General features: G+C 39.1%; 1 protein-coding gene across 6 annotated transcripts in view; it reads left to right on the top strand.

The window, feature by feature from the left end:
* ARID1B (AT-rich interaction domain 1B) overlaps nucleotides 1-27954 on the top strand; it is a 336705-nt gene that overhangs the window by 81515 nt on the left and 227236 nt on the right. For all 6 annotated transcript variants that reach the window (XM_068151411.1, XM_068151394.1, XM_068151385.1 and 3 more), the window contains 2 exons: nucleotides 5464-5610; nucleotides 24541-24651. In XM_068151411.1, coding sequence (XP_068007512.1) covers nucleotides 5464-5610; nucleotides 24541-24651 — 258 coding nt within the window. The remainder of the gene's footprint in view (nucleotides 1-5463; nucleotides 5611-24540; nucleotides 24652-27954) is intronic.

Genomic DNA, 27954 nt, shown 5'->3' with positions numbered 1-27954 from the left:
TAAGTAAGGCTGAGTTCTAATCAGGCCAGACACACCCTTTACCACCCCTACCCTGATTTTTATATCATTATACTGTGGTTCAAGAGTTCTGACCTCTGCTGTTGCCTGCTGCTGACATTATCCAGGATCTGCCTTACTTTTTGGACACAAAATAGATTGCAAGGAGAAGCAATGATGGATGTTCCCAGGACTCTGTCTGTGTAGTCAGGATGTCATGGTGACTGGCATGTTCGGATGGGTCCCAGAGTTCCTTGACAGAGCTTTTTGTGATACGGGACATGCAAAGTTTCTTCCCTTACTGGCTGGATCTAACCATTAGGATGATTTGAAAGTGCAGTTGCTGCATCTTCCTGATGTTATTAGTGTACCTATGCTAACATGCTAGGTCTGTTTCATTGTAATTAAAAAAAAGATAATTATAATGACTGTAATGCTGTCTCATGATCCTTCTTCTTTGGCATTAGTTATAGATTATGCATGCAAAAATTGTTTAACACTTCCATTACTATCAAGGTATTACCTGGACAAAGAATGTCAGGTACAGGACCCCTTGTTCAAGCAAGAATTAGAGATAATGGGATAAGTTATAGGCTTAATTGGATTTCTCCCACTTCTTCATTCTGACTGCCAGTTTTATTCCTCTGCTATTCTCATTCTTTTCTTGTTCTTATTCAGAGTGGTTTAATCACTGATGGTCAGTCATACTTCTCCCAAATACTGTTTATTGCACTGTGCAAGTCAGGTAGGAGGCTAAGTAATTATTACAGTTTCTGTGTTTGCCTAGAAATAGATTCAAACCTGTGCCTATTTTCTCTTGTACCGACCCAAGAATGCAGACATTACAACAGGCACACAGAATTTCCCAAACTGTCACCTCCTATGTTGTGTGGCCACAAGGAATGTGGGTGTAAGGGAGAAAGGGAAGGGAGTGTTTACCTTATGAAGAAGAGAAATGCTTGGGTCATTCACTCTAAGTGTTGTAAGTAATTGCCTTCAGATTTGTTTTGTTCGGGGGGGGATTTTAATTAAGCTTTTTTTATATGCTGCTTAATAAACATTTGTCCATAAGCAATATCTTGTGATCCCCATCAGTAAAGCAGGAGGATTAATTTGCATGTTGTTGTTTGTTATTTAAATAGCCACAGAAATTATACCAAGTGTTTAGCTAAGGCAGTGGTGATGTGTCTCTGCCCTGAAGAATATGGCATCTAAAAGTACATGTTGCATTTTTGTTTAGTGCAGTTTGCAGGTGTTTGGTGATTTGGGGTTTTTTGTTTGCTTGGTTTGGGAAGTTTTTATGGGGCTTTTTGTTGTTGCTTTGAGGCTTTTGTTTGTTTGAAACCAGTTTGCATTGGAGAGATGACATGGGAGAATACAGAGGGAAATTCCAGCATAGCAACTGATACATAAGGTCAGAAGAGCCCAGTACATTTTTTTAACAAAAGTATCCAGAAGCAGATTGTAGGGTAAACATCTAAGAAACTGGAGCAAACAACCAGGTTCTAGCAATCAAAGTGTTATTGCCTCTTCAGGTTGCTTATATTTGTTGCTTACTACCTCACAAAGCAAATTTTCATTGCTTTTTCACAGAGCACACTTAAGTATTGCAGGGAGGTGGATAGAACATAGGCATGGCTATATCACATCAGATCAAGGATTCCTGTAGCCTCATATCCTCCATCCAGGGGACGTTTTAGCTGGATGCCAAGAGAAAAGTCAGAATAAAGTAAACATGCAATACTTCCCCCAATACTCTTCAGGCCTCCAGCTATTTTCAGTTCAGGGATGTCCTGAGTCAGACTGGGCTCTATGTGTTTGGTAACCATGAGAGACCATTCTTCGGTGAACATATCCAGTCTTTGTTTTGAGCATACACAAAATTTCAGCTTTCAAAACATAATTTTGCAAGGGGTTTCAAAGGTCCACTAGTTCTGTGACTAGAGAACTTTCTTCTCATTTTGAATTTTGCTTCTACCAGCTTCAGTATCTCCTATTTGTTGTGCTGGACAATATGGTTTTGTAGCTTCTATCATATTCTTACTTCCTGGTATCTTTTCCATACTTGGAGGACTATAGCTTCCTTATGCAGAGACTGTTCCATACCTTTGATCATTCTTGTTGCATTTCTCTGAATAAACTTTGTGTTTGACCCTTCCGAATAAATCCAAGAAGGCTGTAGAGAGGTGTTTTTCCTTTGCAAAAGCTGTGTTGATGTTTGCTAATTCAGATCTTGATTCTTGCCTGTACTGATTTATCCAGAAGAGTCATCAGTCCTTTATTGTCTTAAATCATTGATTTTGTTTTGTTGGGTTGTTTAAAGCCATACTCCATTTTTTCACCCATCAAGGCAGTACCAAGCTAGATTGTGTACCATCACTAGTAGTTCAGCTATTTAATTCTTGAACTTGTTTAGACCTCTGTGTGGTTTTGAGCATCTCTCACTGTTCATTTGTCATATTGCTCCATGAATAGTCCCATCAAATTCCCTCAATGGAATCCCTCACAAAGGAGAACTCCCAGCATGGAAACCACACAGGATTATTCCACAGTGCACAGTAAGGCAAAAAAAAATTAAGTGTTAATATTTGATGGCCTAATTCCTGAATCTCTTTTTATACCTTGATCATCACTGGGCACTTCAGACTCTTTGGCAGATCTCCTGGTTTTGATGCGTTTGAAGGAATGATTCATTACTCACTTGATTTGCTATCTTAGCTGTTCCTCCAGTTCTTTCTGGCCTGTCTTACTACATTTGAAGTGCCAGAGTTTGCATTTGGATTTGGTGTTGGCTTATTGAAGGATGCCTTTTTGCTTCTAGAAACCTGCCATGAGCCATGCTGATGTCCCTTTGCTCTTCTCAAGCCTTTCTTAATAAATGGTGAATATTAGTACTGTGCTTTCCATGTAGTTGTTGTTAAACTGCTTTGATGCTGCCAGTCAGATTTTATTTCTCATATCAGTCTGTTAGAACTTCATTTTAACAAGCTTTCTCCTTTTTACATATTTATACTTTTTGAAGTTAAGCACAACAGTAGTAGATTGCTTGCTTTTCAGTGTTCCTGCAGAGATGTGCAATTTAGCTGTGTTATGGGCATTGGTGCATAGTGGTTCTGCAGCTGTATATGATGTAGAAGTAGTTGACTCTTGTTGCTCAGGTCTGAGCCAAAGGCAGCAGCTCCTCTTGCAGACTCCTTAAACAGCATCTCCATGGAACCACCTCTTTCTGGTACTTTGGTCTCTCTGCTTACTCAGTCTTTGTGGGAGGACTTGAAATATCCCTCTATACAGTCTTGCACCATACCTTTGCTGATCTTGCTTTATGGGCTGTTGTTAGTGTTGTCATGGTCTCGCCATGCTTGGTGGTCCCCACACTCAGTCTTCCAGTACAACTGCTGATAGTGCTTTTGTTTAAGTCTTGATGTTCCAGTGATCCATTTTTTCTTCTACTTCCCTTCTTTTGTGTAGAAGACAATGTGTTGTTGGATTTTCTTAATGCAACCTTATTTACTTTGAGGCTGTCTGTATTATTTTCATTCTTTGATTCCTCTTCGCACCTTCACTTGACAACCCAAAATCTCCATCCCATGCTTTTGAATCTTGTATTCTCTCAATTCCTACTCTTCAGTTTAAATTTCACTTTCTTGATCCTTAGGTACCAACAGGCTGAGCCCTATGTTCAGGTGTGCTATACTCATCCTGTACAAATATTTTTATCCTGGAAATATTCTAGTTTCTGATGAATCTGATCTCTTGCTATGTCACCATCCTATCAGCCAGACATTCAAATGATGTTTTTCTTCATCTTTCTAGAAGCCCACATTTTGCTGTCAGAATATGTTTCCTTTTCTTTTTAGTGTTACTAGGACTCAGATGGACTGCAACATAGGTTTTTCCTCAGCATTTCCTAGGAACCAGTCCAGACTCTGTGACCTTTGCAGCTGACAGGCAGATCACCATGTGGTCTTCTGTCAGATCCCAGGTTCCAGCTGTCTGTTTGCCTGATGATATTCCAACACACCTTTTTTAATTTGCGTTATAATAGTCTCATTTATGCATCAGCAGGGAGAGGGTATTTGTCAGAAAGCATTGCTTTGGTCGCAGAAATCTCTCACTGCCTGTGAAATAATGGTTAAGCAAATGGAAGTGCAAGCAAAGAGAGCAGGTGCAGAAGTGAGGTTGTGGTGCCTTGGGACCTGGAGTGAGCAAGAAGTAGGACTACCAAATTCTGGCAGAAGCAATAGGAGCACATCAAGCTGTGATAATAAAATCAATCTAAACAAGTGTTTACATTTGCCTTTGTTTATTATCATCACCTGGCAAATATTACTATATTGTTCAATTAATGTAGTAAGTTATCTTAAGGTAGAACAGGTATGTGTTTACAAGTTGAGTAAATGGATTTATCAGTGTTTCAGAAACTCAGTGGGAGCAGTTCAGAGATCAAAGCATTTTAGAGGTATTTGAGACATTTGCTTAGAGCAGGGATGTGCAGGACCCACAGGAGGTACATTCTAGGAAGGAGAAGGTCTGTGTTACATCGGTTATTCATCCAAGATGGTACTAAACAGCGGTGTTTGGAGAAAAGCATGAGCACCTACAATTTGGGGAATACAGAAATGATCAGGAGGAGCTGGTTGAAGTGTGCTCTTTCAGATGCCCCAAGAAAATGTCAGTGGCTGTTGATACAAAGCTTACAGACTGACTGATTCAGAAAATTCCTCTGCTGTTCTAACCAACTTAATTTGCTTATAGCTTAAAAATCTCAATGTGTAGGGAGGGTCTCAGCACACAATACATGTGTTGATTTATCTGTTCACAGGACCTGTAATAGATTATTTTGTTTGCACTGGTGGTTTTTTGGGTTTTGTTTGTTTTGAACGATACATATTGCTAGGGGAGATTGAGAGAGATCAAAGTTTACAAAAACCTGACAAAATCCTGTGGTTTTTGTGTAAGGCTCAAATACACAAATGCTAAAAATCTGGGTGTTGTGGGCAAAACACTTTACAAAATGTAGTGCTTTATTTCTACAGCAAAAGAAAAGTATTACCGCTCAAAGTCATTTTTGGAGTTGTGCCTTTTTTCCTACAAACTTAGTTTTGTGTCAGTGTGTCAGAAGGATTCCTCTGTCAATTTGCCTCAGTAGTGTGCCCATGGAGAGCAAACATTTAAAATAACTGCTGCTTCATTGTAAGGCTGGGTTTTATGGGATTGTGATGTTCAGAGGCATAGCATTTTCCTTAGAAGCTCTTCCTGCAAAGAGTAACTCTACAGAGCACTCCTGCTTGAGCAAGAGGATCTAAGAGCTTACATCAACTGCGAAGTAAAAGAGTAGGACTGTTGAGTTAGGTGTATAGCTGAGGATATTGCTTCTGATCAGATTGCCATACAGGTGTGACGTATCTTGATTTCATGGCCTCCTGCCTCAACTCATTCATTTACTTCTCTTGGTTCTTCCAACAGATCCCACCTCAGTATGGTCAGCAAGGTGTAAGTGGCTACTGCCAGCAGGGCCAGCAGCCGTACTACAACCAGCAGCCACAGCCTCAGCATCTGCCACCCCAGGCACAGTATCTGTCGCAGGCCCAGCAGAGGTACCAGGCTCAGCAGGTAAGCAGGATGATCTCTGCTACTGATGGTCTCCCTGCAGCTGAAAGTGTAAAAATTATCTGTGTGGAATGAACAAAACCCACTCTCCTTTTGGAAAGAAGTGTTCAAACCCAAATGAAATAAATGTGGAATCCGACAGCATCCTTCTGAAAAGTCTTTGCAGATACACACACAAATAGATTTGTACACACTTTCAGGGTTTGGTTTGTATCAGCTTTTTTTAAAATAAAGCCAGTGTATATACCCCAGCAACTATTAGTTCTGCTTTTAAGAAGTAGTAGTTTCTTGACCAGATGTCAGTGGAAGCTGGAGGTTTTCCTTGCTTTGTTTTTGTTTTCCCCTCACAAGACAGATGCTGTTGAGAGCTCCTTCATCTACCATGGTCACTACTGTTTTGCTTTTCATTTTAATTCAGTTGAGGATAGGTGACTTCAAGGCATTTTGTATCTGCTTTGTCAAGGGAGCATCTTAAGAGATATTTTGAAATGCTATTACAGCTATTAATTTGAATATTGTCAGTTTGCACACCCATATAGGAAAACTGCTGAATTCAATATCCATTGCTGGTCTTGAATTGTGCTTTATGTGTTAGCCATTAAAATTAATTTAAAGTGATTCTGTTTCTAACTAAGATCAGAAGTGATAGTGTATGGGTCTGCTTCCCAGAGCTTGAGAAACATCCAGATTTAGATCACAACAAAATGGATGTGCTTAGCTGATGCAGCTGAACATGTAGGCTCAGTTCTGTCTGCAGTCTCAGCTCCGTTAATCACAGAGAGGTGATCTGGAAATGGAAAGACGAAGCTAAAGCATACGTGCCATCCTGGGAAATCTAACAAAAGTGAGTTGCTCAAGCCTGGGTATTAGTGGAAGCATCAACACTTGCTGCATATCCCTGGGGAATTCTGTCAGGCATGGCTGATTAGCGTTTTGGGATAATGCTGGTGCAATGTAGAAATCTTAGCTTAAAATAAGAAATGTTTGTAAGATAAGCTAACAAAAGTAGCCATAAGTAGCAATGATACAGGAGGCTCCCCTCCTTTGAATTTTTTTTTTTTTTCTTTTTAAATGAAGCTCTGGTAATTTCACTCTGTAATTACATGTTAATTTTTCTTCATCTACATTTTAAAATTCCATTGAGAATTAACTTTTTTTCATTGAAATGCTGGATGGTTTGTGAAATAGATTTCTTAATTGTACCTATGATATTCCTGTAAATGTCACCACTTTCCATCATTTGGATTATACCTAACTGCAACTTTAAAGATTGCAGTTGTGTCTGTAAATTTAATTTTCTCCCCTTTTACTTTGGCATTAAATGCTTGATTTCTCGGGTTTGATAGTGCTGTTCACAGGCATCTTGGTAAGTTCTTAGCAGATGAAAGTCCTAGTAATACTGCCTATGAGATAGAAGAAACATAGATGTTCCCATGCCTACATACCACAGTTTGTGAAATAGAAATGTTTTGGTTTGGGTTTTTTGTTTGTTTGCTTGGGGTTTTTTTGGGATGAGTGGTTATGTTGGTTTGGTTTTTGCTCTCTTGGGCACTCAATTGTATATTAAATATTGTCAGTTGAATGGATTGAGTATTTAAGTTTAAAAAATAGTCAAACCAGACCAACTATACAGGACTTGTGAAACAACAAGATACTGATTTGTCTGTTGATACATGTTTCGATTACATAATTTTCTATCATAGATAATAAACTGAGGTATTGTAGATGAGGATAAAGGCAAAATATGGGAGTAAAGCATCCCATGTTCAGTAAAGCCAAGTGCAGGGTCTGCACCTGGGTCAGGGCAATCCCAAGCTTGAACACAGGCTGGGTGGAGAATGGGTAGAGAACAGAGATGAGAAAAACTTAGAGGTGCTGATGGATGAGATGCTCAGCATGTGCACCCCTCCTATGAAGACAAGCTGAGAGTTAGAGTAGTTCAGCCTGGAGAAGGCTCTGGGGACACTTTGTAGCCGCCTTCCAGTATTTGAAGGGGCCTACAAGTTATCTGGAGAGGGACTTTTTACAAAGGCTTGTAGTGACAGGATGAGGGTAAGCTTCAAAGTGGAAGAACCTGGATTTAGATTAGACATTAGGAAGAAATTCTTCCCCATGAGGGTGGTGAAGCACTGGAACAAGTTGCCCAGAGAAGTTGGGGACACTAAACCTGAGAGTGTTCAAGGCCAGGTTGAGCAACCTGATCTAGTAGGAGGTGTCCCTGCCCATGCAAGGGGAATTGAAACTAGATGATCTTTAAGGTCAGTTCCAACCCAAAACATAGTGTGAGTCTATGGTTCAGTGATACATTAGCGACTTTAGAGAACGCAGGTAAAAAGAAGGGCAGAGACAGATGGACAAGTAGAAGATATCAGCTGTTATGTAGCCTGATTTCTTCTTTGAGGATTTGAAGGTACACTGAAAGAGTGTCTAAATCCAGGCTCTAAATGTGGTACAGGCATCTCAAGGTCGATAGGCATTTTTGCCAGAATCTGCAAGTTCAGATGGTACATTGGGTCCAGTAGCCCTTACACCTTGGGGCTTGCTCCTTTTATTTTCACCATCTCCAAACTGATTCTGTAGATGCTCTCTGTCTCAAGAAGGGTAATCAGAGAACTCTGATGTTTCTCCATAAAGCCTCACCATTGTGTTCTTTCCTGATCTTTGAGAATTTGCAATCGAGAAAGCAACTTCCTAACATGAAGTTGAATTTTGATAATTCAGCAACTGTGCTCTTTCTCTGCTGGTGATGCATAGTAGAGTTACAGTCAAGTGGTAACCAGTGTACAATACTAAAATTAATACTAGGATAACAACTTTGAAAGGGTGTGTTGAATTCTGCTGTTGAGACAAGTTTATGAAAGTGCCCATTGAAGCATACATTTCTTATATGAAACTGATTAGACTTTGAAAATAATTTAAAAATGAGAATTTACTTGATTGAGATGATAGCAAGAAAAATGGGAGCAGGTATTCATATAGCTTTAGGAGTTCTAAAGGCAGAGTTCTCTGCATCTTTTATACTGGACAGCCTTACAAAAAGAAAGTCTGAAGGAGATCTTGCTGTTGCTCACAGCTAGCAAGTGGCAGGATGTGGAGGAGAACAGAGCGAAACTTGTATCAGAGGTGCACAATGGAAGGACAAGAAGTAGTGGGGATAAACTGTGGAACAAGGGTAATTACAACTTGGCAAAAGCAAAAAAAAAAAAATACCCAAACCACAAAATTACCACAAGAGTTTTCAAAACCAGGAAGGAATCCAGAGAAACTAGAATCTCCATCCTTAGAGGTGCTCAAAATTCAGCTAAACAAGGCTCTCAAATACCATACTCTCCCTAGACTTGCCTTCAACCTGGAGGCTTGTCTACAGCACTTTCCACTGCAGGTCTTTTGAAACCTATGTGATTCTGCATTGCTATGACTGGCTTTACATATTCTAATGGGAATTTAAAAATAAACTCCAAAATCATGTAATACTTGTACCAGCTGGTGCATATTTCTTGTTTTTACTCTTAAAAATACCAGTAGGTACTGTTCTATTAGAAAGTCAAGTCATACAGTCCATCATCTTTAGTTTTGCTCTTTCCAGCTTGCAAACGAGTTTTTTTGTCTCTGTTCTCCATTTAGCATTTTTTTTGTTCATTTGTATTGATTTTGTTGAGTTTTGCCCTCAACATTGGTGCAAAGTCCTGGTTTTGAATGGCCACAACATCGAGGAATGTATTAAGTCAGTTGTTTCAGGAAGTTGGCATCAAGAAGAGAGACTTCCCTCTGAAGATAGTTTGCCTCGTGCTAGATAGCCAGAATTAGGGGAAAACTTTAAACTAGAAGTGTTTTTTACTGGGGAGCATGGTTGGACCATAAAGGAAGAGATCACTGATAATACTGAAGTAATTAATGATAGCCGCAGCTGCAGATCAGGATATCATTATTGTGGTTGTTCTCCAACTAAATAACAAAAAGGTAGTCTTTGCCCTGAAGATTTTGCAGGCTGTTCTGTGCCTGGTGGACTGGGAACTGAACTTGATGTTGTAGCAGGGGTGCAGCTATGAGGTGAAGAAGTTTCATGTTCTGTTTGAGGGTAACTAAACAGTTTCCATGACTGCTGCCCTTGTGATTTAAATGAGTAAACTGTTTTTACACGGGCATGGAGAAGAGAGAAGGCAGACTAGAGAAAGTGGGCTTCTCAATTTGTCTTCTTTTCCCTACTGTATTTTCTTTTCCCCTTGTATTGGAGATTATCAAGTTGGATGATAGTGTTTATTCTGGATGAATGATGGACTTTTCCTTGCCACTGGTTTCCTTTATTATGGGGAGAAAACTGATACAAAATTTCATATGTATAATGTTTCATCTTGCCTGGTTTTTTTTTTTTTTTTTTTGTTTAGACATAATGTGAGTGAGCTTCTGTAGTCAGGTATGACTCGTAGTGTTCTGCCTTGGAATTGGTACTCATCTTCATTTCTCATGTAGTGTGGATGTGTGAAGCCATTGATGCTTTTCCTTGACTCAACTGAATTTAATATGCAATCTTGACAATAAAAGTAAACAGATAAAATAATTCCTGGGACTGTTCCAGGGACATGTAACTTTCCATTCTTCTCATAAGTGTGGAGGGGAAGGAGGAGAATGGGATTTATTTGAATGTTTGAACTGTAAATTGTTTAGATCTTTGTTAAATTGATTGTATCGTGGGCAGAAAGGGAGTTTCATAAGAGGTGATTTGATAGTAATACTGGCATAGTTTACTATAGAGCCATATTGCAAGCCAGCATCAGTCATCCCCTCTTCATATCAGGAGCCTGCTGTGTAAAAATCCATTAAAGGGAGAGCTTTGTTTTCAGCAAATTTATTGCAGTAGTAGATTCATTGTTTATTAGATATCACCAGTAGATGTAGATATCGCCTTGTGGTGGGTTTGTTTCATTTTTTTCAAACTTCTTTTTACTTTCCCTGCTCTTTTTTAAAAGAGAGGGGGGGAAAAAAGAAAGAGAGAAAGATGTGCTACACTACTACAGTGTTGCCTTTGGCAGGGTTTTTCATCTCGAAATGGCATATAAATGAATAAATGCTTCAGTTGTTTTTGCAGTTTTAAATCTTTTGCCATAAGTAGAAGTGATATTTTGCTCAAGAATGTCGTGTAATTGCAAACTTAAACTGTCATCATTAAACATTATTTTGTTAAGATAGTGTGATGTATATTTTGGGTTATTATGTTTTCCAACTGGCTTTTAAACAGCCATGTTTGTATATTTTCTTGTTTTATGTAGCATGTGTTCATATGCATTGGGATAGGATTGTGCCTTTGAGGTTGATTACTTTGAGTTGGGACCATATAATTTTTTGACAGTTGAAATGGATCTGCAAAATAATTACGGTCTCACACTTAGTTAAACAAAAATGTGATTTTATTCTACACCTGCTACTCTTAACCTGAAGTCAGACTTTCAATTATATGTTCTTGGGAGCATTTTGTTTTCCAGTATGAAGGGGGATTTTGTTGATGCCTTTTCTCACATACAGACGTGAGATTAAAGGAGGAGAAAATTGTAGCAGGTCCTTGAGGAGGGGCACACGTGTGCACTTTTCTTAGCACTGGTCGTCTTGTTAACAGTGTGCATGAAGAGGCACTGTATTTTGCTTCTAAATCATTCATTTCTAGTTACTATTTTTTAATTATTAAGTGCCTTGAATATTCAGATAGTTCAAACACTCAGTCTTTAGTCTTTATATTTAAAAGGAGAAAATCTTGTATAAACAAGCAAACAAACAAGACTCCCTTACTCTCAGCCTTTATTTAAATGTTTTAAAAACTGTCCAAAACCTCTTTTCCAACCTATATAATACCTTGGATATTGATGAGACCTACTGACCTTGATGAGTTTGGTGTTGGTTGTGGGTTTTGGTTTGTTGGTTTTGTTTTGGTGGGGTTGGTTTGTTTGTTACGTTGTTGTTGTTTTTCCCAAGGTAGATTGTCATAGGACAAATAGACTAACTAGTGGTTTGGTTTGATTGGGGTTTTTGGGAGTAGGCCAAGGACAAATGCAGTTCAGACTGGAAAGTATTTGTGAGTTGTTTTGGTAGTTCCAGGTAGAAAGGCATCCGAAGGAGGAAGATGGCTTGCGTGATCGTGGAGGGGGGGCCTGCGATCTCTGATTATTCCTTGGTTCGTCTCTCTGGGCATTTAGCTGGGGACCATTTAACACTCCCACAAGGGTCTGCAGCTTTTCTCCATTTTGCTGAACAGGGATCAATAGATGCCATACATTTCAGGTTTGTTCTGGAACTGGTGGTAGTGGTTTGAACTAGTCTCGGTTGCAAGCCCAAAACGATGATGAGAATGTTCTTGCACAGACATCTGTTTCTTCTGTTGAGTCAGTGCAAGGTAGAATAGATAAAACATTACTTGATTTGAAACAGTCTTTGAAAATGCGAGCAAAATGTGAAACTAATTAATCTGTTTTCATGTCCAAGCTGTGTGACTATCATGAAAACAGAACAAATTGTATTGTGGCAAAATGCATCAAATTATTAAAGTGGTTTTTGGTACAATGAGGATGAAGTCTTGTTTTTAAATTCAGTGTCAGCTGAAAAAAAACTTCTTTAAACTGTGTAATAAGCAGCATGTTAATTAACATTGTCAAGCTGTTTTGAGGTGTAACACTGTACAGAAATACTGTTGTTCTAAGTTAGGAATAATTGTGTTACATGCAAATACCAAATTCATTAGTATGTACAGACAATCCTTAATGAGTCCAAATTTAAGTTTTATACCTCAGTGCAATTACTCTTTTTAATAAAATCTTCACTCTTAAGTTACTAGAAGCTGGCACAGAATTAGCAGTTTGCCGTAGTTTAGTCTCAAATACAATTTAAACTTCTTCAAGCTGTGGGCAGATATAGGTTGCTTCTTAAAGTTGAAATAAAACCTGTTCATCCTTCTGTCCTTTTAACTTTTGCATCTGTAATCATCTACCACTAGATGAGTGGTTGCACTTAATATTTGTCGTGTTATGAACTACAGGAAATCTGGGAAAGAACAAGCTTGTATGTTAATCTGACATTTGCTGCCAGGCATGTAGGAAAGCATGCTTTGTGGAAGTCGGCTATTACAGTTATATGGGCTCTCACGATCAAATTTAATGTTCAGAAGAGATTTTTGCCTGCCATCATCATCAGTGGCTGACACTACTGTATGTTGCGTACCATAAATCCTTCATGGCTTCTGTTGTCTCAGCAACAGAGGTGCCTAACGCCCTGTGTATATCACATTGTCTTTGAAATGCTGGGCTTGGTTTTAGCTTAGAAGCCATTATTTTCTTCACAGAGTGAAGAGGTATAAGGAAGGAGTGATTAATTTAAACCATTCAACCACAAATTCATGTCACTAAGAACTTTCACTTCTGAGGTGTGCTTGTTGGTTGGCTTTCAGAAATCAGAGCTGCTGGTTAGTACTGAGCAGACACATGCCAAATGAGAGTGCTTGGGTGAAAATTCTCATAGATATACCAGCTTTTCCAGCCACCGTTCTGTGGCACCAGGGGGAAAACCCAGTATAACTTATGACAGGATCTGTTTTGGTACTCTGAGCATTTTGTTGCCAGCCTGCTTCAGACAGATTGTATAGGTATCAAAAGGCACAGTGCAGTCTTGACATTTTCATCTGTAATGAAGTTTGGCTGGACTTTGAGGGGAGGGAGGTAGGGCAGGCTTTCAGCAACTGACTTCCAAACTTGCACACCACAACACAAATATCCTGGCTTCCAGATAAGACAATAGTGACCAGCATCTCTGAATGGCAATTGTTATCTTACTGTGGTGAACTCCGAAGTGATTTAAAACCAAACTGTTGAGATACTTCAGACCCATACTGATCTTGTGCATAAAACTAATGTAACCTTTTTGAGCCTTTATTAGCCATACGATGTTTCCAGGAAATTTGAACCTGTGTTGATTCAAAGAACAGGTAACTGATTGAAGTCTTTGCCAGTTAGATTTCTGCTTTTATAAAGTCTTTTTTAATAATCATAATGCTGCTGTGATAGGAAATAAGTGTAAGGCATGTGGCTATTTATCTGTGTGCTGGAGGCTGCCTTCTCAGCTCAGGAGTTCAATGAAACCATGACTCCTGTTGCACTGCATCTTTTTGCAGTGGTGGGAATAGCTGATTATTGTGCATTTGGGGAATGCTGTGTTTGCTCAGTATTGCCTATATCATTACAGGAAATGTGTCAAACCTCCCTCTTTTTCCCTCAGTGATTTATGTCTGTATTTCTAAGATTATAATAGGTGTGAGCTTGTCAGACTTGGGGAATGATCTCCTAGAGCCAAGGAGCTATCAGGAATACTCAAGCAGAAAAAGCAAGGATAATTGTCTGTAAGCTCACACCTGAGCATGAACACAAAATTGAGAGCCTAGCATGGAGCAGCACTTGCAGGTGTGCAGGCTTATTTTTGCTGAAGGCATGTTGACCAAACCCAAAAAACTGTGTTCAGACTTTGAGGGGACTTTCCTGCCCTCTTATTTTAAAGAGACCATTTACAGATCTGGTGACCAACTTAGCCAAATAAAATGAACCCCTGTCTATTTGGTCCACAGCCTTTCAAACTAGTGCATACAATTACCCCTCACATGTATCTGTCTCTGTAGTAATCAGAATTTGTTAAGTGATGTTACCGGGGAAAGAGTATTTTATCTTGCAAAGTGTTATTGCTGTTTATGGATAAAATGTAGCAAGCTTTTTTTACGCTTCTGTCTCACAATCTTCCAAAGGGCTGTCAGTGAAAGTATTTGTTTGCCTCTGTGTTGTCTCAGCAATTGTATGGCGCCTATAGTTTACAGTTCCCTCATTGTAGTTAAACATTTTCCTAGTCTGTCTGTGCTTTTGTTGTGTTCATCTATTAAAGCCTACTTTTAGCAGAAAACCAGTGCCATTTGCTGTTTGAAGGAGGAATTTTGAAGGTCAGCTTTCTTCCACTGAGAAAGCAGCAAGTGCACCTCTTCAGGCATCTGCTTCTGTTGGGGGTATGATGGTATCTAGCCAGATAGTCAGACAAGATGGGTCAGAGCACATTGCAAGCCTGTTTGGCAGGAATTTTCATGACCACCTGTACCCTGCTGGTTTTTAATTTTTATTCTTGTGGGTTTGTATCATTCCAAACCTAGCAGACGTATCACAGCTTTTGTGCTTGCAAGATGAGCAGTTCATAGAAAAAAAAAGTCTTTTTAATGAGTTGAGAAATACAGAAAGATACACGTGTTCAAGTGTATTTCCCAAAGTTCTCAAATCAATGATTTGGCTTTGCTCCACAGAGTTGTGTTGTTGTTGTTGATACGCTGGTGGTATTATTTAAAGTTTCTGATTTCCCTCAGTATTTAAATTACAGAAGGTTAATTAAAGCAGTTCTTTATTTTGCAATTGCTTGGGAATATTAACCTCACAATGCCTGCATTAAATCAGTGAAGTGATAGAATTGCATTTGCTGTATAAAATAACTCTACAAGAGTGAAGGCAAAGCCATTTATAGTTCAGTGCCATTAATTGCCTGGCATTTAGATATTAGCGTAGGAGTCTATTAATTAACTTCATAGTAAAACTATCGGAATGCAGGCTGATAAAACCGATTTTTTTTTTTTTTAGATTAATAATCATAACTATTGTTGCTCTCCTTACCACTATCCTTATAACTCAATGGTGAGTTTTAAACTGTTATTCTGAGAGCAAAATTAGTATCTTAGAAATAATTGTACAGGACAGTGTTTTTATCCAAAGATACTCGATCATGTAATCATCATCTACGTTGTGATCCACTAATCTGATGGCTGTTTGTAGACAATGTTGTCTACACAAACGTTTTACAATGTAAACACACAAATTCTTTTGTAAGAAAAAAGGCAAAATGCAAATACTATAGTGTGAATTATGTGATGAAGTTGTGAAGTCTCAAAAGTACTAATAAATCTGGGGGTGGGTGTGTGTTTGTTTTGTTTTCTGTATCTTTTAGTTCTGTATGGGGAGCATATAATCCAAATTTCAGTGATCTTGTAAATTAATCCTCATGGCCAGTTGCAATGCAGCAGTATTTCTGTATGGTCTTTAAATTAAAACACTTTATTTTCCTCAGAGGTAGGGAAAATAAGTTTGCTAATAACTCTCGGCATAAAATTTACCGCTAGTTTTGTTGGCTGCCTATATTTTCTTATATACAGTGAACATCTTCAATTATTAATACTCATTTTCTGTATCCTTTATAAACTTCTAATTAAATGTCTTTGTTGTTGCTGTTGCTGTATTAAAGAGTATTCGGTTACCCAGTCTCAGCAAAGACTTCTCTTACGTGTTCTCCACCCCCTCACACCGTCCTCTTGCCACTCCCAACACCAGCCCAGTTGGGAAAACACTCTTTTGGGAAAAATTGTGGTTGTAGTCGTGATGGTGAAGACTTTTCTGTCTCAAAGATTAAAGAAATTGTTTGCCACTCTTGTTTTAAACTGTGGTATTATGCAGTAGCTTCTGCTGGTGAGTGCTTCATTGTGAAAATTTCAGTTCTTGTCCTGTAAATTGGTGTTTTCTTTCCGCTTCTTGGTCTAAGATGTTTTTCCTGATGGTGGCTGGTTTTAAAGATTGTCACACAGATCCTTTGAGTCTTCAGACCTCAGAGAAAAAGAGACTGGTCATGCAACTAATTCTCTACCTCCGGTATCCCCAAATGTAACACGCTACCCTTCTCACATACTGAAAAATGAAGAACAGTAGAGAATAGCTGAGGAGACCTTCTTTACCAAATTATGGACTACTTCACATCTGAGCTTCAGTTTCTTCTCCTGTTATGCTGCTGTTGATAAAGTAGTAGGTTAATCTCATTTCAATAATTTCTTTTAAGAGATCTCTATGATGAAGTATTGAGGAATGATTAACAAATGTTACTGGGCTGTGATATGAATGTTGTGTTTAACATAGTGTAGTTTTGTTTGAGAGGAGGTAGGAAACACTCATAAAACAAACCTCACCATTCTGTTAGTTTCTTTTTTTTTCTTCTTTTTTTTTTTCTTTGATGTCACCTCAGTGAAGTTTTGGGTGTTGCTTGTAACGCTTCCTGCCAGATATACAGTATTTTATGACCCTGGATATACAGTATTTTACGAGCCCCTGGATGATGTCCTGTCTTTTACCTTGAAGCACAGTTGCTGAAGAAATGTTTCCTGGTCTCAAATGAGGAAGTCTCATCCTTAGGTACCTAGCTCTATTAGCCTAGAGGTAGCAGCTGCTCTCGATGCAGCTTTTCTCTTTATTCTGTAAGCTGGCTTCAGGCTTTCAGCTCTGCTGTAAGCTGTAGGCAGTGCTCTGACCTCATTTCTGCCAGTGAGCCGTATGTTTGGGAGAGCTTCCTTGGCAGCAGCAGGCAGTCTGGGGCAGGCTGGTATCCTCTGGGGCATGGAGCCACCCAGCTCCTCACTTCTGCAGCAGCTGAGTTGAAAGAAATGGCAGGTTTTAAATTCTTCCCTCTCCTTTGTTTTGTCCACTTCAGCAGTTTTCTTTGAGGTGCAGACCTGTTTTTCAGCCCAGCTTTGCATCTTGGGGATGCTGAAGAGAGGCAGTCTTCCTCGAATTTTAGGAAGGACTAGTGTGGCAGGATGCTGCATGGCTCAAAACCTGTAAGTCGTCACATTAACGTGGTAGTCTGTCCCAAGTGACTATAAATAACAGGACATGTGAACTGCCAGGGTGTGCTCTCTCTCTTTCTCTCTCTTTATTTTCCTTTTTTAAAAAATAAAAATGCAGCAAGCTATGCCTGTGAAAAGATGGACAGGGAGAGGAAGGAGTGGGTGTAAAAAATTTAAGTGTGGTTGGACTGCCCAGCCTTGTAAGGCTTTTTAGCAAAAGTTCTGAAAGCTCTATAAATATGGGAAATTGAAGGGAAAGAAAATGCCTGGTTTACATCTCATTCCCAAGTTGTATTTCCTCTTCAGGTTCTCTCTCATCTCTTTATTCATACTGGAACTTCACATCTGTAGAACAAACAACCTACCTTGTTTGCCTGTGAATAAGAACCGGCAGCCATTTGTCAGGCCATGCTATGTGCAACAGTTTTAATCCAAACTTCAAACTCACCTCTTTTTTTCTTTTTTTTTTTCATGTGGCACATTACAAGTATGAAAGCAGAAAACTGATTAAATTCATTGTTGATATGTTCTGTAATCCATGGAATGCAGTAGTGGCAGAAAGAGAATGGCAACATAAGCATTTCCAAGAATGATTTCATCTTGCTTAACATGGCTCTTGAAGGCCACAAAGGCAGTACACATGAAAATGGACTACAGTGCTTTGGAAGAGAGACTCTTCTCTCCTATTAGTTGGCTCAGATTACCTGGTATGTGACTAGAAGCTGTGCTACCCCAAAACTGCTCTTCCTGTGAGAAGTCAGGGGGCGGGGGGGGCAGCTTTTTTTAACCCAATCTGCTTAAAATACTTTCAGTGTATTCTGCAGGGGAAAACCTTCCATAGTTGGGCAGGCTGAGTTTCTAATAACTTTCTGCAAGTTTCAATGGACTAAACCTCAATATATTTGCTTACCTGAGTTAACTCTTTTGTATCAACTGCTGCCTACTACACAAAGTATATTTTTTCCCCTTCCCCCTCCAGTGCCTTAAAACTTAACTTAGATATAATTCTGTGATGACTGAGATCCTGAAGAGATAAAATGGTGTTCCCATTATAGGGGTTTTGGGTTGTTTGGTTTGGGTGTTTTGTGGTTTGGTGGTTTGTTATTTTCTAGCTCAAAAAAAGGAATCAAGGAAATAGTAAGTTTTAGAATGAAACTGCAGGTATATTGGAAGAGATAGTAAAAACGTTTAAGAAGAGGAAGAAGTGATGTCTTCCTGACAATAACTAGTTCATACTTGAAGCATCCCAGCTAGCAGGTTTTCCAGATTTCTCCAAGTACATGGTATGATTTTTCACTGGTGTGATTTCTGGATTAATTAACACTTTTTGGAAACAGGATTATTTTGTTTTGGCACTTCTCTGAAGCTCTTGACTCTCCCTCTATTACTTGTAATTAAGATGAACACCAAAATTAACTTGGTGAGGCAAAGTGTCATCTTTGTTTCTCAATGCATGATCCTGTGCTGGTTTGACTGCAGGTAAATGATAGCCAGCTGAAAGAAGGGCAGTCTCTGCTTGCCAGCCCCATTGAAGCAATAGTCAACAAATAGCATCAGCATGCTGGAGATGCCAGCTTGTTGCTTGCTGTACTTCAGTACAGCTGCTTTCCTTGTCTCCATTTGGGTTTCCATGGTGGTGGTAGGGAGTTATCTTGAAATGGTTTACGTCTTCTGATTATGAGTAGGGTTTATTCACCTCATCACGTAAACATAGACTCGCACATTTAAGAGGATTACCAGACTGCACTAGTAATCCACCTCCGGTAGTTAGCACTCTCTTCTTTTTTGTTGGTGTATTAGATGCTGGCACCTACAAAACATTTTTTTTCCCCTGCAATCACCTGTCCCCTCTGTGCAGTAAGAGGCTTGCTTGCTGGTTTGTGCAGCTGTAAGATACCAGTTAGTTTTCTTAAAGACTTTAGGGGGTTTTGTTTGGTTTTGGTTTTCATTGCTGATTCATAAAATTCAAGATACATAAGCATTTTTTCTTGACTCAGGATCTTCTGCAGGAGTCCATCCACATGTTACAGGACTCAAGCAAACTTTTTTGCTCTTTTTTCCTTAGTAGATTGTTCTCCACAGGCTTGCACTCTGTTGGCTACTTGCATGAGACTCGGTGTTGCCTGCGCCCCTGGGCGTGACATTTTTCTGAGTGCAGCTTTAGCTACAAAATTCCTTCAAGAGTCTAGCTGTCCTTGGTTGTCAGTTTTGTGCTGCCAGTAAGTATACAGTTTGGGAGGTGACATGTTAGGTACAAGTATTAGGCTAGAAGTTGACTGCATAAGGATATGTCATTATTGTGGTAAGTAACTTTTTGTTTGTTTTATTGTAGCTTTTTACTGGTAGAAGGTGTTAATATGTATTTATCTACACGAAACAAACACTTGTTTTAATGATAACAAGGAATGTCCTTCTATAGCCCCTGATATATCCCTTGCCTTCTTTCTGCTCCATACTATCCTTTTAGGGATGAGTAAAATAATCTTTTATTTTAGGGCTATGCACTACCCTTGGCTTTTCTGCTGGGTCCTGACTTCCATTCTCAAGCGGTCTGAGGGGGGGAAAAAATAATTAACATTTGGTTTCAATTTTGCTGTTGTCATATCGATGTAGAATTCTCTGCTCTCACACTTTAAGTCTTCTAAGGATCAACCAACTGAACAAGAACATGAGCTAAAATAGTTTTTAATGGGTTTTTTGAAATGAAGTCTGGTATATTATTTTCCTTCTATTTAACCATCATGGTACTTATCTTCTTGGGTGGTCATGCTATCCCTCTAAAATTTGCTGCAGAAGTGGATGAAGCCTGAATGATACTTCTCACCCAGCTTTTCTTTCTATGTGTTTTACTCAAACATTAAATGTTTTCACTATGCTTTCATTTTCCATTAAAAATAATTGGAAGTATTTAATAATTAGATCTTATCTTTATCAGCAGAACTTAAAACAAATGTGCATGTCATCTACATGGTTTCAAGAATTATCAGCATCATATTCATTCAGGTTTGCAAAGAACGTGTAAATGTGGACAGACATGCTTGTTTCAAACTAAGTCCATCTAGAGAATGAAAGCATAGCACTGATTAACATTACACATCAAAAGGGAAAAGGTTGCCTGTGGCCCACTCCAAAGTGGTTGCAAGTGTGGTTTACTTGGGCTACAGTTTGGTGTCTGGGAGAGTTGAGCCCATGGATGACTGCTACCAATGGAGGAAAGCTTTTACTTGTTACTCACCCAGCCCGTCCTGAGGCCATCTTTGCTCAGCAGTCCATGGTAAAGCTGAGGGGAAAGAGATAACTTTCCTGGCAAGTTTTAAGTTGCATCATTTCACAAAGTGGTCTAATAAAGACCGCTAGCACAAACTAAGGGGATGTAAGTACAACTGCAAGAATTGTGGGAGGCAGGAACAAAGGGGCTTTGGCTTTTTTGCAGGTTGGTACACTGGCTTACTTGGTCACTTTAAACCTCAGTGTTAATGAAATCCCACACTGGAATTAGAGACTTTAAAAGTTTGTAAGATGAATACATTAACAGAGAATATGGGGGAAGAAAACATCCTCATTCCTCCCTTACTTCTCAGTCTATACAAATCTTGAGCTCCATACACCACAGTTCTCGGAGCAAGCCAAAAGTGTACAAGAGGTAAACAACCAACTGGCTCAGTTGTTATTATCACCCCAAAACAAAAACTGTGTACAGACTGATTTCCGAACAGCTCACTTTTAGGCTGTGTATAGTGTTGCTATATTGTATATAATGTAATGCAGTGTGTAAGTGTTTAATACAGTCTATAAAGAAGTCCCTTCTTGTGCAAGTTTCAGAGTTTGAACATTTTTTTCAAAAGTCTAAACTCCAGCTGTTTTGAGTGTATGTTTATGACTTGCTAATTATTTGTCCCTGTGCCTTGTCTAAAATCTGATGGGGGAAACCCTTTTTTTTCTTTTTTTTTAAACTTTGTTGACAGTTTGTGCTGTAACAGCTATGATATGATTGGGTTTGTGCCAAGCTGGGAAGTTCTGAGTGGAAACTTGTAGCCTTCTGTTTATAAAACCCTGGATTTCTGTCTTGCACAAATGCTCCTCTTCTTTGGGAAGAAGGATCTTCTGTGATTCATAAGATATTATAAGCTTTGCTTTGAAAGCCACTGTGATTGATGGATGAAATATTGGGAGTCATAAGAAAAACAATCAGACCCCAGGAGAAGATTGAGTCCCAGTATCAATGGGGGCCTCCTCAGCCATGACTGCAGCACAACAAATGGGAACATGTGCCTCTTCCCCTTATGTTTCCTCTGTTTAGTCCCTGATAAATTCATTCCCAGCTGCTAGAAAGAAAAATTACCTTTATAAACTGAAAGTAAGAATAGCCAATTCCATGCATTTCTTCAGCAATGGACAATTTACCCTTATACATCTGTCCTTATTTCTTACTTATCTCTCAAAATCTGTTGTATCTGTTCTGTAATATGCTGTATGTTAACAGCATTTCCTAGTGCAGAACTGCAGAAGGGAAATAGGGATTTCCTTTGCTCTAGTTTTCAGGGAAAAGGATACTAAGCACTATTTTGTTTATGAAACCAACCTCTTAGTGAAATATGCTATTATTTAATAGTCATGTTTAGTGTACAAATAGATTTGTTTTATTGGACAATGTATATGTATGAACACATAAAATGGTACACATAGCTCTGTGTACATTTCATCTGGGAGATTCCTATGCTTGCAATGTACTGCGAGCAAACGAATTCTTTACTTCTCAAGAGCCACTTACCAGGTTTCCAGAGATCCAAGTATCTAAATGGCTTTATGGAGAATGTAAGCAAGAGCATGTGATCTCAGTCCCTTTTGGAGTGCACAGGTATCCACATCATAACAAACACCAATGTCTGCAGTATTTGTTTCCAAATATCATCTAGAATTGAGCAAATAGATTTGATTTTCCTACAGTCAGAAAGGAAGGCACTTTGAAACAGTGCATTTAATAATACAAAGGTGACATACCTGGGATTTTTAATGTTCTCTTCAGTGTGCAGAAAGAGGTTTCATAGATAGTTTTCAAATACCCAGGTAAAAGTAAATTTTGCTCAACATGCACTATTTCTTGTGAAGAAGCATGCTGTCTCTTCCCTCTCCCTGCAGCTCCCCCTGGAAATTTCAGTAGGAAGCAAGGTTAAAACATGTGTGGAAACAAATATTCTTGGTACTTAGTAAGGCATTAATAGCTCTTGATTTTTCAAAATAGAAAATATGTTTTTTTTCCCAGCAAAATCTCATAGTGTCTGTTGAGAAAAAGGAGCAGCTGCATTTGTAAAATGATGTCTCCTAAACTGAATATTCCATTTATCTTTTGTTCACCACTCTTGATATTTCTGGGTGGTTTTTTGTTGTTATTTTAATAAGCAATTCTTACTTGCTGTATTTTTTAAGAATTAGGAGAGAAGGATGTTGAACATAGAACTGGAAGTTAGAATCTGGGATTGCTGGGTTTATTACAGATGCCTACACAGTGACAACCCCTGGCGTGTGTGTGTGAGTGTGTGTGTGCATGCATGTTTTTAAATAAAAAGGGAAGCAGAGGTTTGCTCATTTGTTTGCCTATTGTGAAGCTGTCCTGCACCTTTCCACTCCTTTGTACTGGGCTGAAGGCTGCTGAATGGAGGCCTTGTGCCATTTGTTGATTTTAAACCTCACTGTTAATCCACAGGAACCTGCTGGTGTGCACAGCAGGAGAGCTGTGTGACAAGTGGAAGTCTGGGCGGGGGGGAGCATGGGGGGTCACAGTGGATAATAATCATTCAGCCATCAGCCTTTGTCACCCTTAAGCCTAATTGTTACCCTATGCTGGTAACCACATTGAAGTGTTGGCCTTTTAAGTGTTTCTTCGTTTTGCTTGGCACAGGCTTAGGGATAAGATCATTTATTGCTGGGTTTACATCATATCAGGTTTGATGGAGTCTGTTTTATTAGTCCTGTAGAACTTTCTGTGTCTCTTAAAATAATTTGGGAGAGTCCAAAGTTGTGGAAGGGGCTGAATAGAAATAGTATGATTGTTAACAAATTTTCCTCTGTCAGAAGCTAGACTTAAAACAGGCAGAAAGTTGTCCTGCTTGGCAGGCCATCTGCCTTTTGGACCCTGTGCCTGAGCAATAACTGTTGATAGAGAAACTTGGCTGTCTGAACAGCCCTTTATAAGGAGCAGCAGCAAGGCAGTGTTCAAGCTGTGACAGGATGGAGCAGTGGACAGCTTTCCCTGCCCCTTCACATGTGTGCACAGAGGCGTGTGTGTACTTTCAGGTACCGACAGTAAACTTGGGAGGGAGAGGGGAGAACTAAACTATTTGAAAATGACAAAAAACTTTCAAGGTGAGATTCTAGCAGTTGGGAACTGATTCTTCAACTTTCCCTGCTAGTTACACATGCTGAAATTGCTCCTGCACTTATATTTTCTTTGAAGAAGTCAGCATAGAAGCTGCTACAGTAGCTAAAATGAAGCCTGAATCTAAACTTTTGCAATGGACTAGTATCTATGCATGTGAAGTAAGCTTGTGTTGTGGGCTAAGGGATGGCATGGGGAAGGTTGTTTTGTTGCTCCCTCCCCACTATGCGGTGGGTGTTATGTTAGACAATTACCTAAGACTGCTTGGGCTTGTATAGGGAAGAAGACCCCTAGGTTGCTAGTCCAGACTTTGGAACCATTCTTGATCAAACACACTTTCATTCTAATCCATTGGATGAAACATGCCACCAGCAGATGCAGTGACTACACTGTGTGCTACAGCCTGATAGCCTGTTTGCACATTGTGCCAGCAGTAGTGATGGTAAATCTGGCGTTCTTACAGGAGTCTGATTACACAGCATGATTACAATATTATTTTCAAGTCTGGTCTTCCACCTGGCTCATTACTTCATCAAAATGTTTGAGAATGCATCTCAGAGTAGGATGGATGTTTTGACCACCTTGTGCTTGCTGCTGTTTTGTGGTAAAAGGGGATTATTTAGCAGTTTTGTTGTGTTTTTTGCCATGCTCCAGTGGTATGACTCCCTGCCACTTGTCAGCATGGTGCTCTGCTCCCTGGATTTCTTTACAAACAATGGAGGTCATAGTGGTACCCATGTGGGCTTGATACTTCCGTCAAGAAGATTTAATTAGTAAAAGATTTTGATAAAATAACCCATAAGCACTCAGCTTTTGTATTTTCACCCTTCTCAGGTGTATATTTAATTGTAGTTACTGAACCAGCTTAATGAGTCTGTTACAACTGTTGTTGCAGGACATGTCTCAGGAAGGCTATGGAAGCAGATCTCAGCCCCCTATGGCCACAGGAAAGCCTAACCATGAAGACTTGAATTTAATCCAGCAAGAAAGACCATCGAGCTTACCAGTAAGAAATGAATGTTTGTTTCAGTATTTTAAACGGAAAGCATTTCACATAGCATTTAATTGTATCTCACCACAGATGAGCAGATGAGAAGTATTGAAAAAAGAAACATTAAATGAGGCTGATCATAAACTTGTTAAATACTTGGTGAGAACAGACAGCTTGTATATAAGTGGACTTTGCTTAGGCTTGTTCTGGTTCAAAATAGCACTTAATAGTGCACATGAATGTTTTGTGCTTGTGCACATGTGTATTTGCATAGAGGACATGGACTGATATTTATTTCTTTAGCTTTAGGAATTCCATACTTGCACAAAACAGTTTGGTGAAGAAGAGGCGTTTTCTCTGCCCTTTTGAAAGGATTTCAGTATCTTCTGGTTTAGAATACTGCCTCCAGGGTTTATTTGCTCTAAACCCTGAGAACCATTAATGAGTTTGACACCTTAGTTCTGCTTCTATCTACTACTACAGAAGTGTAGTGATTCTTGGGCTAGGTTGACACTTGGTTAGGAAATTAAACTCCTGTCAAGGGCTGAGTTGAATTTATTAGTTTTTCTGGGCTCTATGCAGTCTGCTGTGGGGAAATGTCACATATTAATACATTTTGCAAAGACACTGCAGCTGCTTGCATATTTGAAGTGCTTATTTCACCATAATGGGCAAAGTATTCCTTAGCCTTGTACCTGTGTTCCCCATATGATTTGGAGATTTTGTTGTTTGTTGGTAGTAAAATAGCATGAATTTAAATCAACTAGAGTGTGTTCAGCTTAAATGGTGAAAACTTTTTATGAACTATGTGACCTCTGGCTGGGAATCATATCATAAATCTCTGGGATATTTCCTGCAGTTCACTGGGTGTGTATTCATTTGCAGTTTGAGGGATCTCAATGAAGAGCTTCCCTTATCAAGACACCAATTGTGTTTGTGAAATCTGCTAGAATGTTGTATATTTTATGTCTGGCACTTTGAGCTATTGTCAGTCCCTAAAAAGAGGGCAATAAACATCATCTTAGCATTACAAAGTTAAATCTTTGTCATGTAGGAGAGTGCCTGTGCCACAGATTCCTTACATGACATTTGAGACATGAGTGTCTCAGGAGAAGCTATGGAAACTGGTGTGAGGAGAGAGATCCGTTTGCTTTGAACTTGTTATTAATTTGACATTGTTTTGGAAAACTTTTGTAAAAAATGTTTCTGAAAAGGTCTCAAAAATCAATGTGGGCAATTACTTTAAAGGTAGTAGCTGCTGTGGACATTGATCTGTTTCACCAGCAGCTACCACTAAACCCATGGCCTACTAAACTACCCACTGAAAGCAGTGATATGAGAAGGGACTTTTCACCTCTCAGTTTTTCATGGACATTTGTAACTTAAGTTACTTGTCAACTAAGGTTACACTAATTTGCCTGTGTCTTTTCACAAATGGATGTCCTACTTTTAATCCATGCTCTGTCCTACCTTCATCATGATACCTAAGCAGAGTATTGGGCATTGTCTGTGTCCCTGAGTGTTTGGTATATATAGTAGCTCATTATTATTACAGGTGTGAGTAAGCTGATAGTATTAACAGTGAATGTTAACCATTTTGACCACATGGCTTAAACTCTGAGCTGGTCCCAAATGCTGGTATTGTGAGGCTTCATTACTGAAAAGCTTTGATGTATAGGCGGAGTATACTTCATATACTCAACCCTCCTGTTGTTTGGATACGGAGGGGAACAGGAGGTATTTTTATTTTGTATTTCGTTTTGTTTTGGGGTGGGTGTTTTGATTTTGTTAGTGGGGGACTTTTGTGGGTTTGTTGTGGGGGTTTTCATATTTTGTTTTTCAAATTTAAAAACAATTGAAATCGCTCATATGTGGTGACAAGGCTTTTTGTGTGTGTGTTGAACATGATAAATACTTTAATATAACTCGATTTGGGATATGGATGTCTTGACCGTATGAACATGGTTCCCTGGAGCAAGAGAGTTCTGTATTCAGTTTTGAACTGCTTAGGAATACCCTTAATTGTTATCCCTTGTTTTCAAGATAATGCTGTTCTTCACAATGGTAGTCAGTAAGTTGTCCTTGTACAGTGAGGCTGGAAATTATAGCAGTAGTGTTATACTTGTAATAAAATTCAGTTATGTTTTGTTTCATGATATACTGGTATTTATACAATTTGACCATTAGCTTTTTATTTCTCTAAGGGCATTGTGTAAAATCACAGCAGCTACATAGCAAGCTTATACAAGTGTCTAAAAACAGCAAAAGAGATGTAATTCTAAATGGTGAATGGTATTCTCTGATGTGGCTTTGAAAAAAGACTTTCCCTTTGATGGATCTGAAGAGGAGCTGACCGCTTTCCGCAGCACTGAATGCTGGCTTGTGTCATCCGTTGGGGGAGTTTTTTCAGCAGGTTTGTGTCACAGTAAGCACAGCTAAACAGCTCAGTAGTTGTTCTGTTTCCTTCACACATTGTATATAAAAGTCCTGGCATGAACGTTCCCATAAAGTTCAAAGCGGACAAATTTGTAATGTGGGATGGTAACAAATGGCTACAAACAAAATATGGCTTTATTAGCTACTTCGAGTGGCCTGTCAATTTATATACAATGCTTGCTTTCCTTTTCATAACTCCTCTGATATCTGGAGAGTTTGACCTGTGGGTCTCTGACCATGTGGAGTCACTGAGAGCTCAAATTAAAAGTTGCACAGAACAGTGCTCTGAGCGCTTTTGTTGGGGTCACAATTAGAAGGAAATCTCAAGCTTTTGAGAAAACATGGGAGTTAGGTACTCTGTGAGGGAAAGGAAGTAATAAACAGAAACTGCTCCCTATTAGAGTGGAGGAATAAAAGGGGAGAGACCAGAATGAAATTATCTGAAAGACAGCTACTAAAGAATATATTTATTGAGACTTAAGGGATAGTTGCAAAATACACAATTCTGCTGTTGTGAGAAAGCTCACAGGACAAAGCTTACAAATTACATACCTGCAAATTTGTTGTTTCAGGAGGAAACAACAAGGAGATTGTGTGAGCAGTAGGCTGTGTGTGGCTGTGAAGATTACTCCTTTATTTTGTCTTTAATGAGGAATTAAAACGTTTGGTGTGTTTTTCCATTGTGCCGATAGAATGAAGAGCAGAAAACAGATGATTTTTATTGTTTGAGTATGAAAGCCATTTCAGATAGGCATTGGTAGTTTTGCTATTACTTTCCTTTGTTCTAATAGGCTGCTTTTTTTGTCCACTGTCAAGTGTGCTCGTTTGAGATACGAGGTCAAAGGGCCTACCCGCAGTTGCCATGCTTTTGAAACAGTTTCT

The sequence above is a fragment of the Melanerpes formicivorus genome, unplaced genomic scaffold, assembly GCF_026170545.1.
Source record: "Melanerpes formicivorus ecotype bairdi unplaced genomic scaffold, bMelFor1.0.p_v2 SCAF_2, whole genome shotgun sequence".
Taxonomy (NCBI): domain Eukaryota; kingdom Metazoa; phylum Chordata; class Aves; order Piciformes; family Picidae; genus Melanerpes; species Melanerpes formicivorus.
This window is presented reverse-complemented; position numbering and strand designations above follow the sequence as displayed.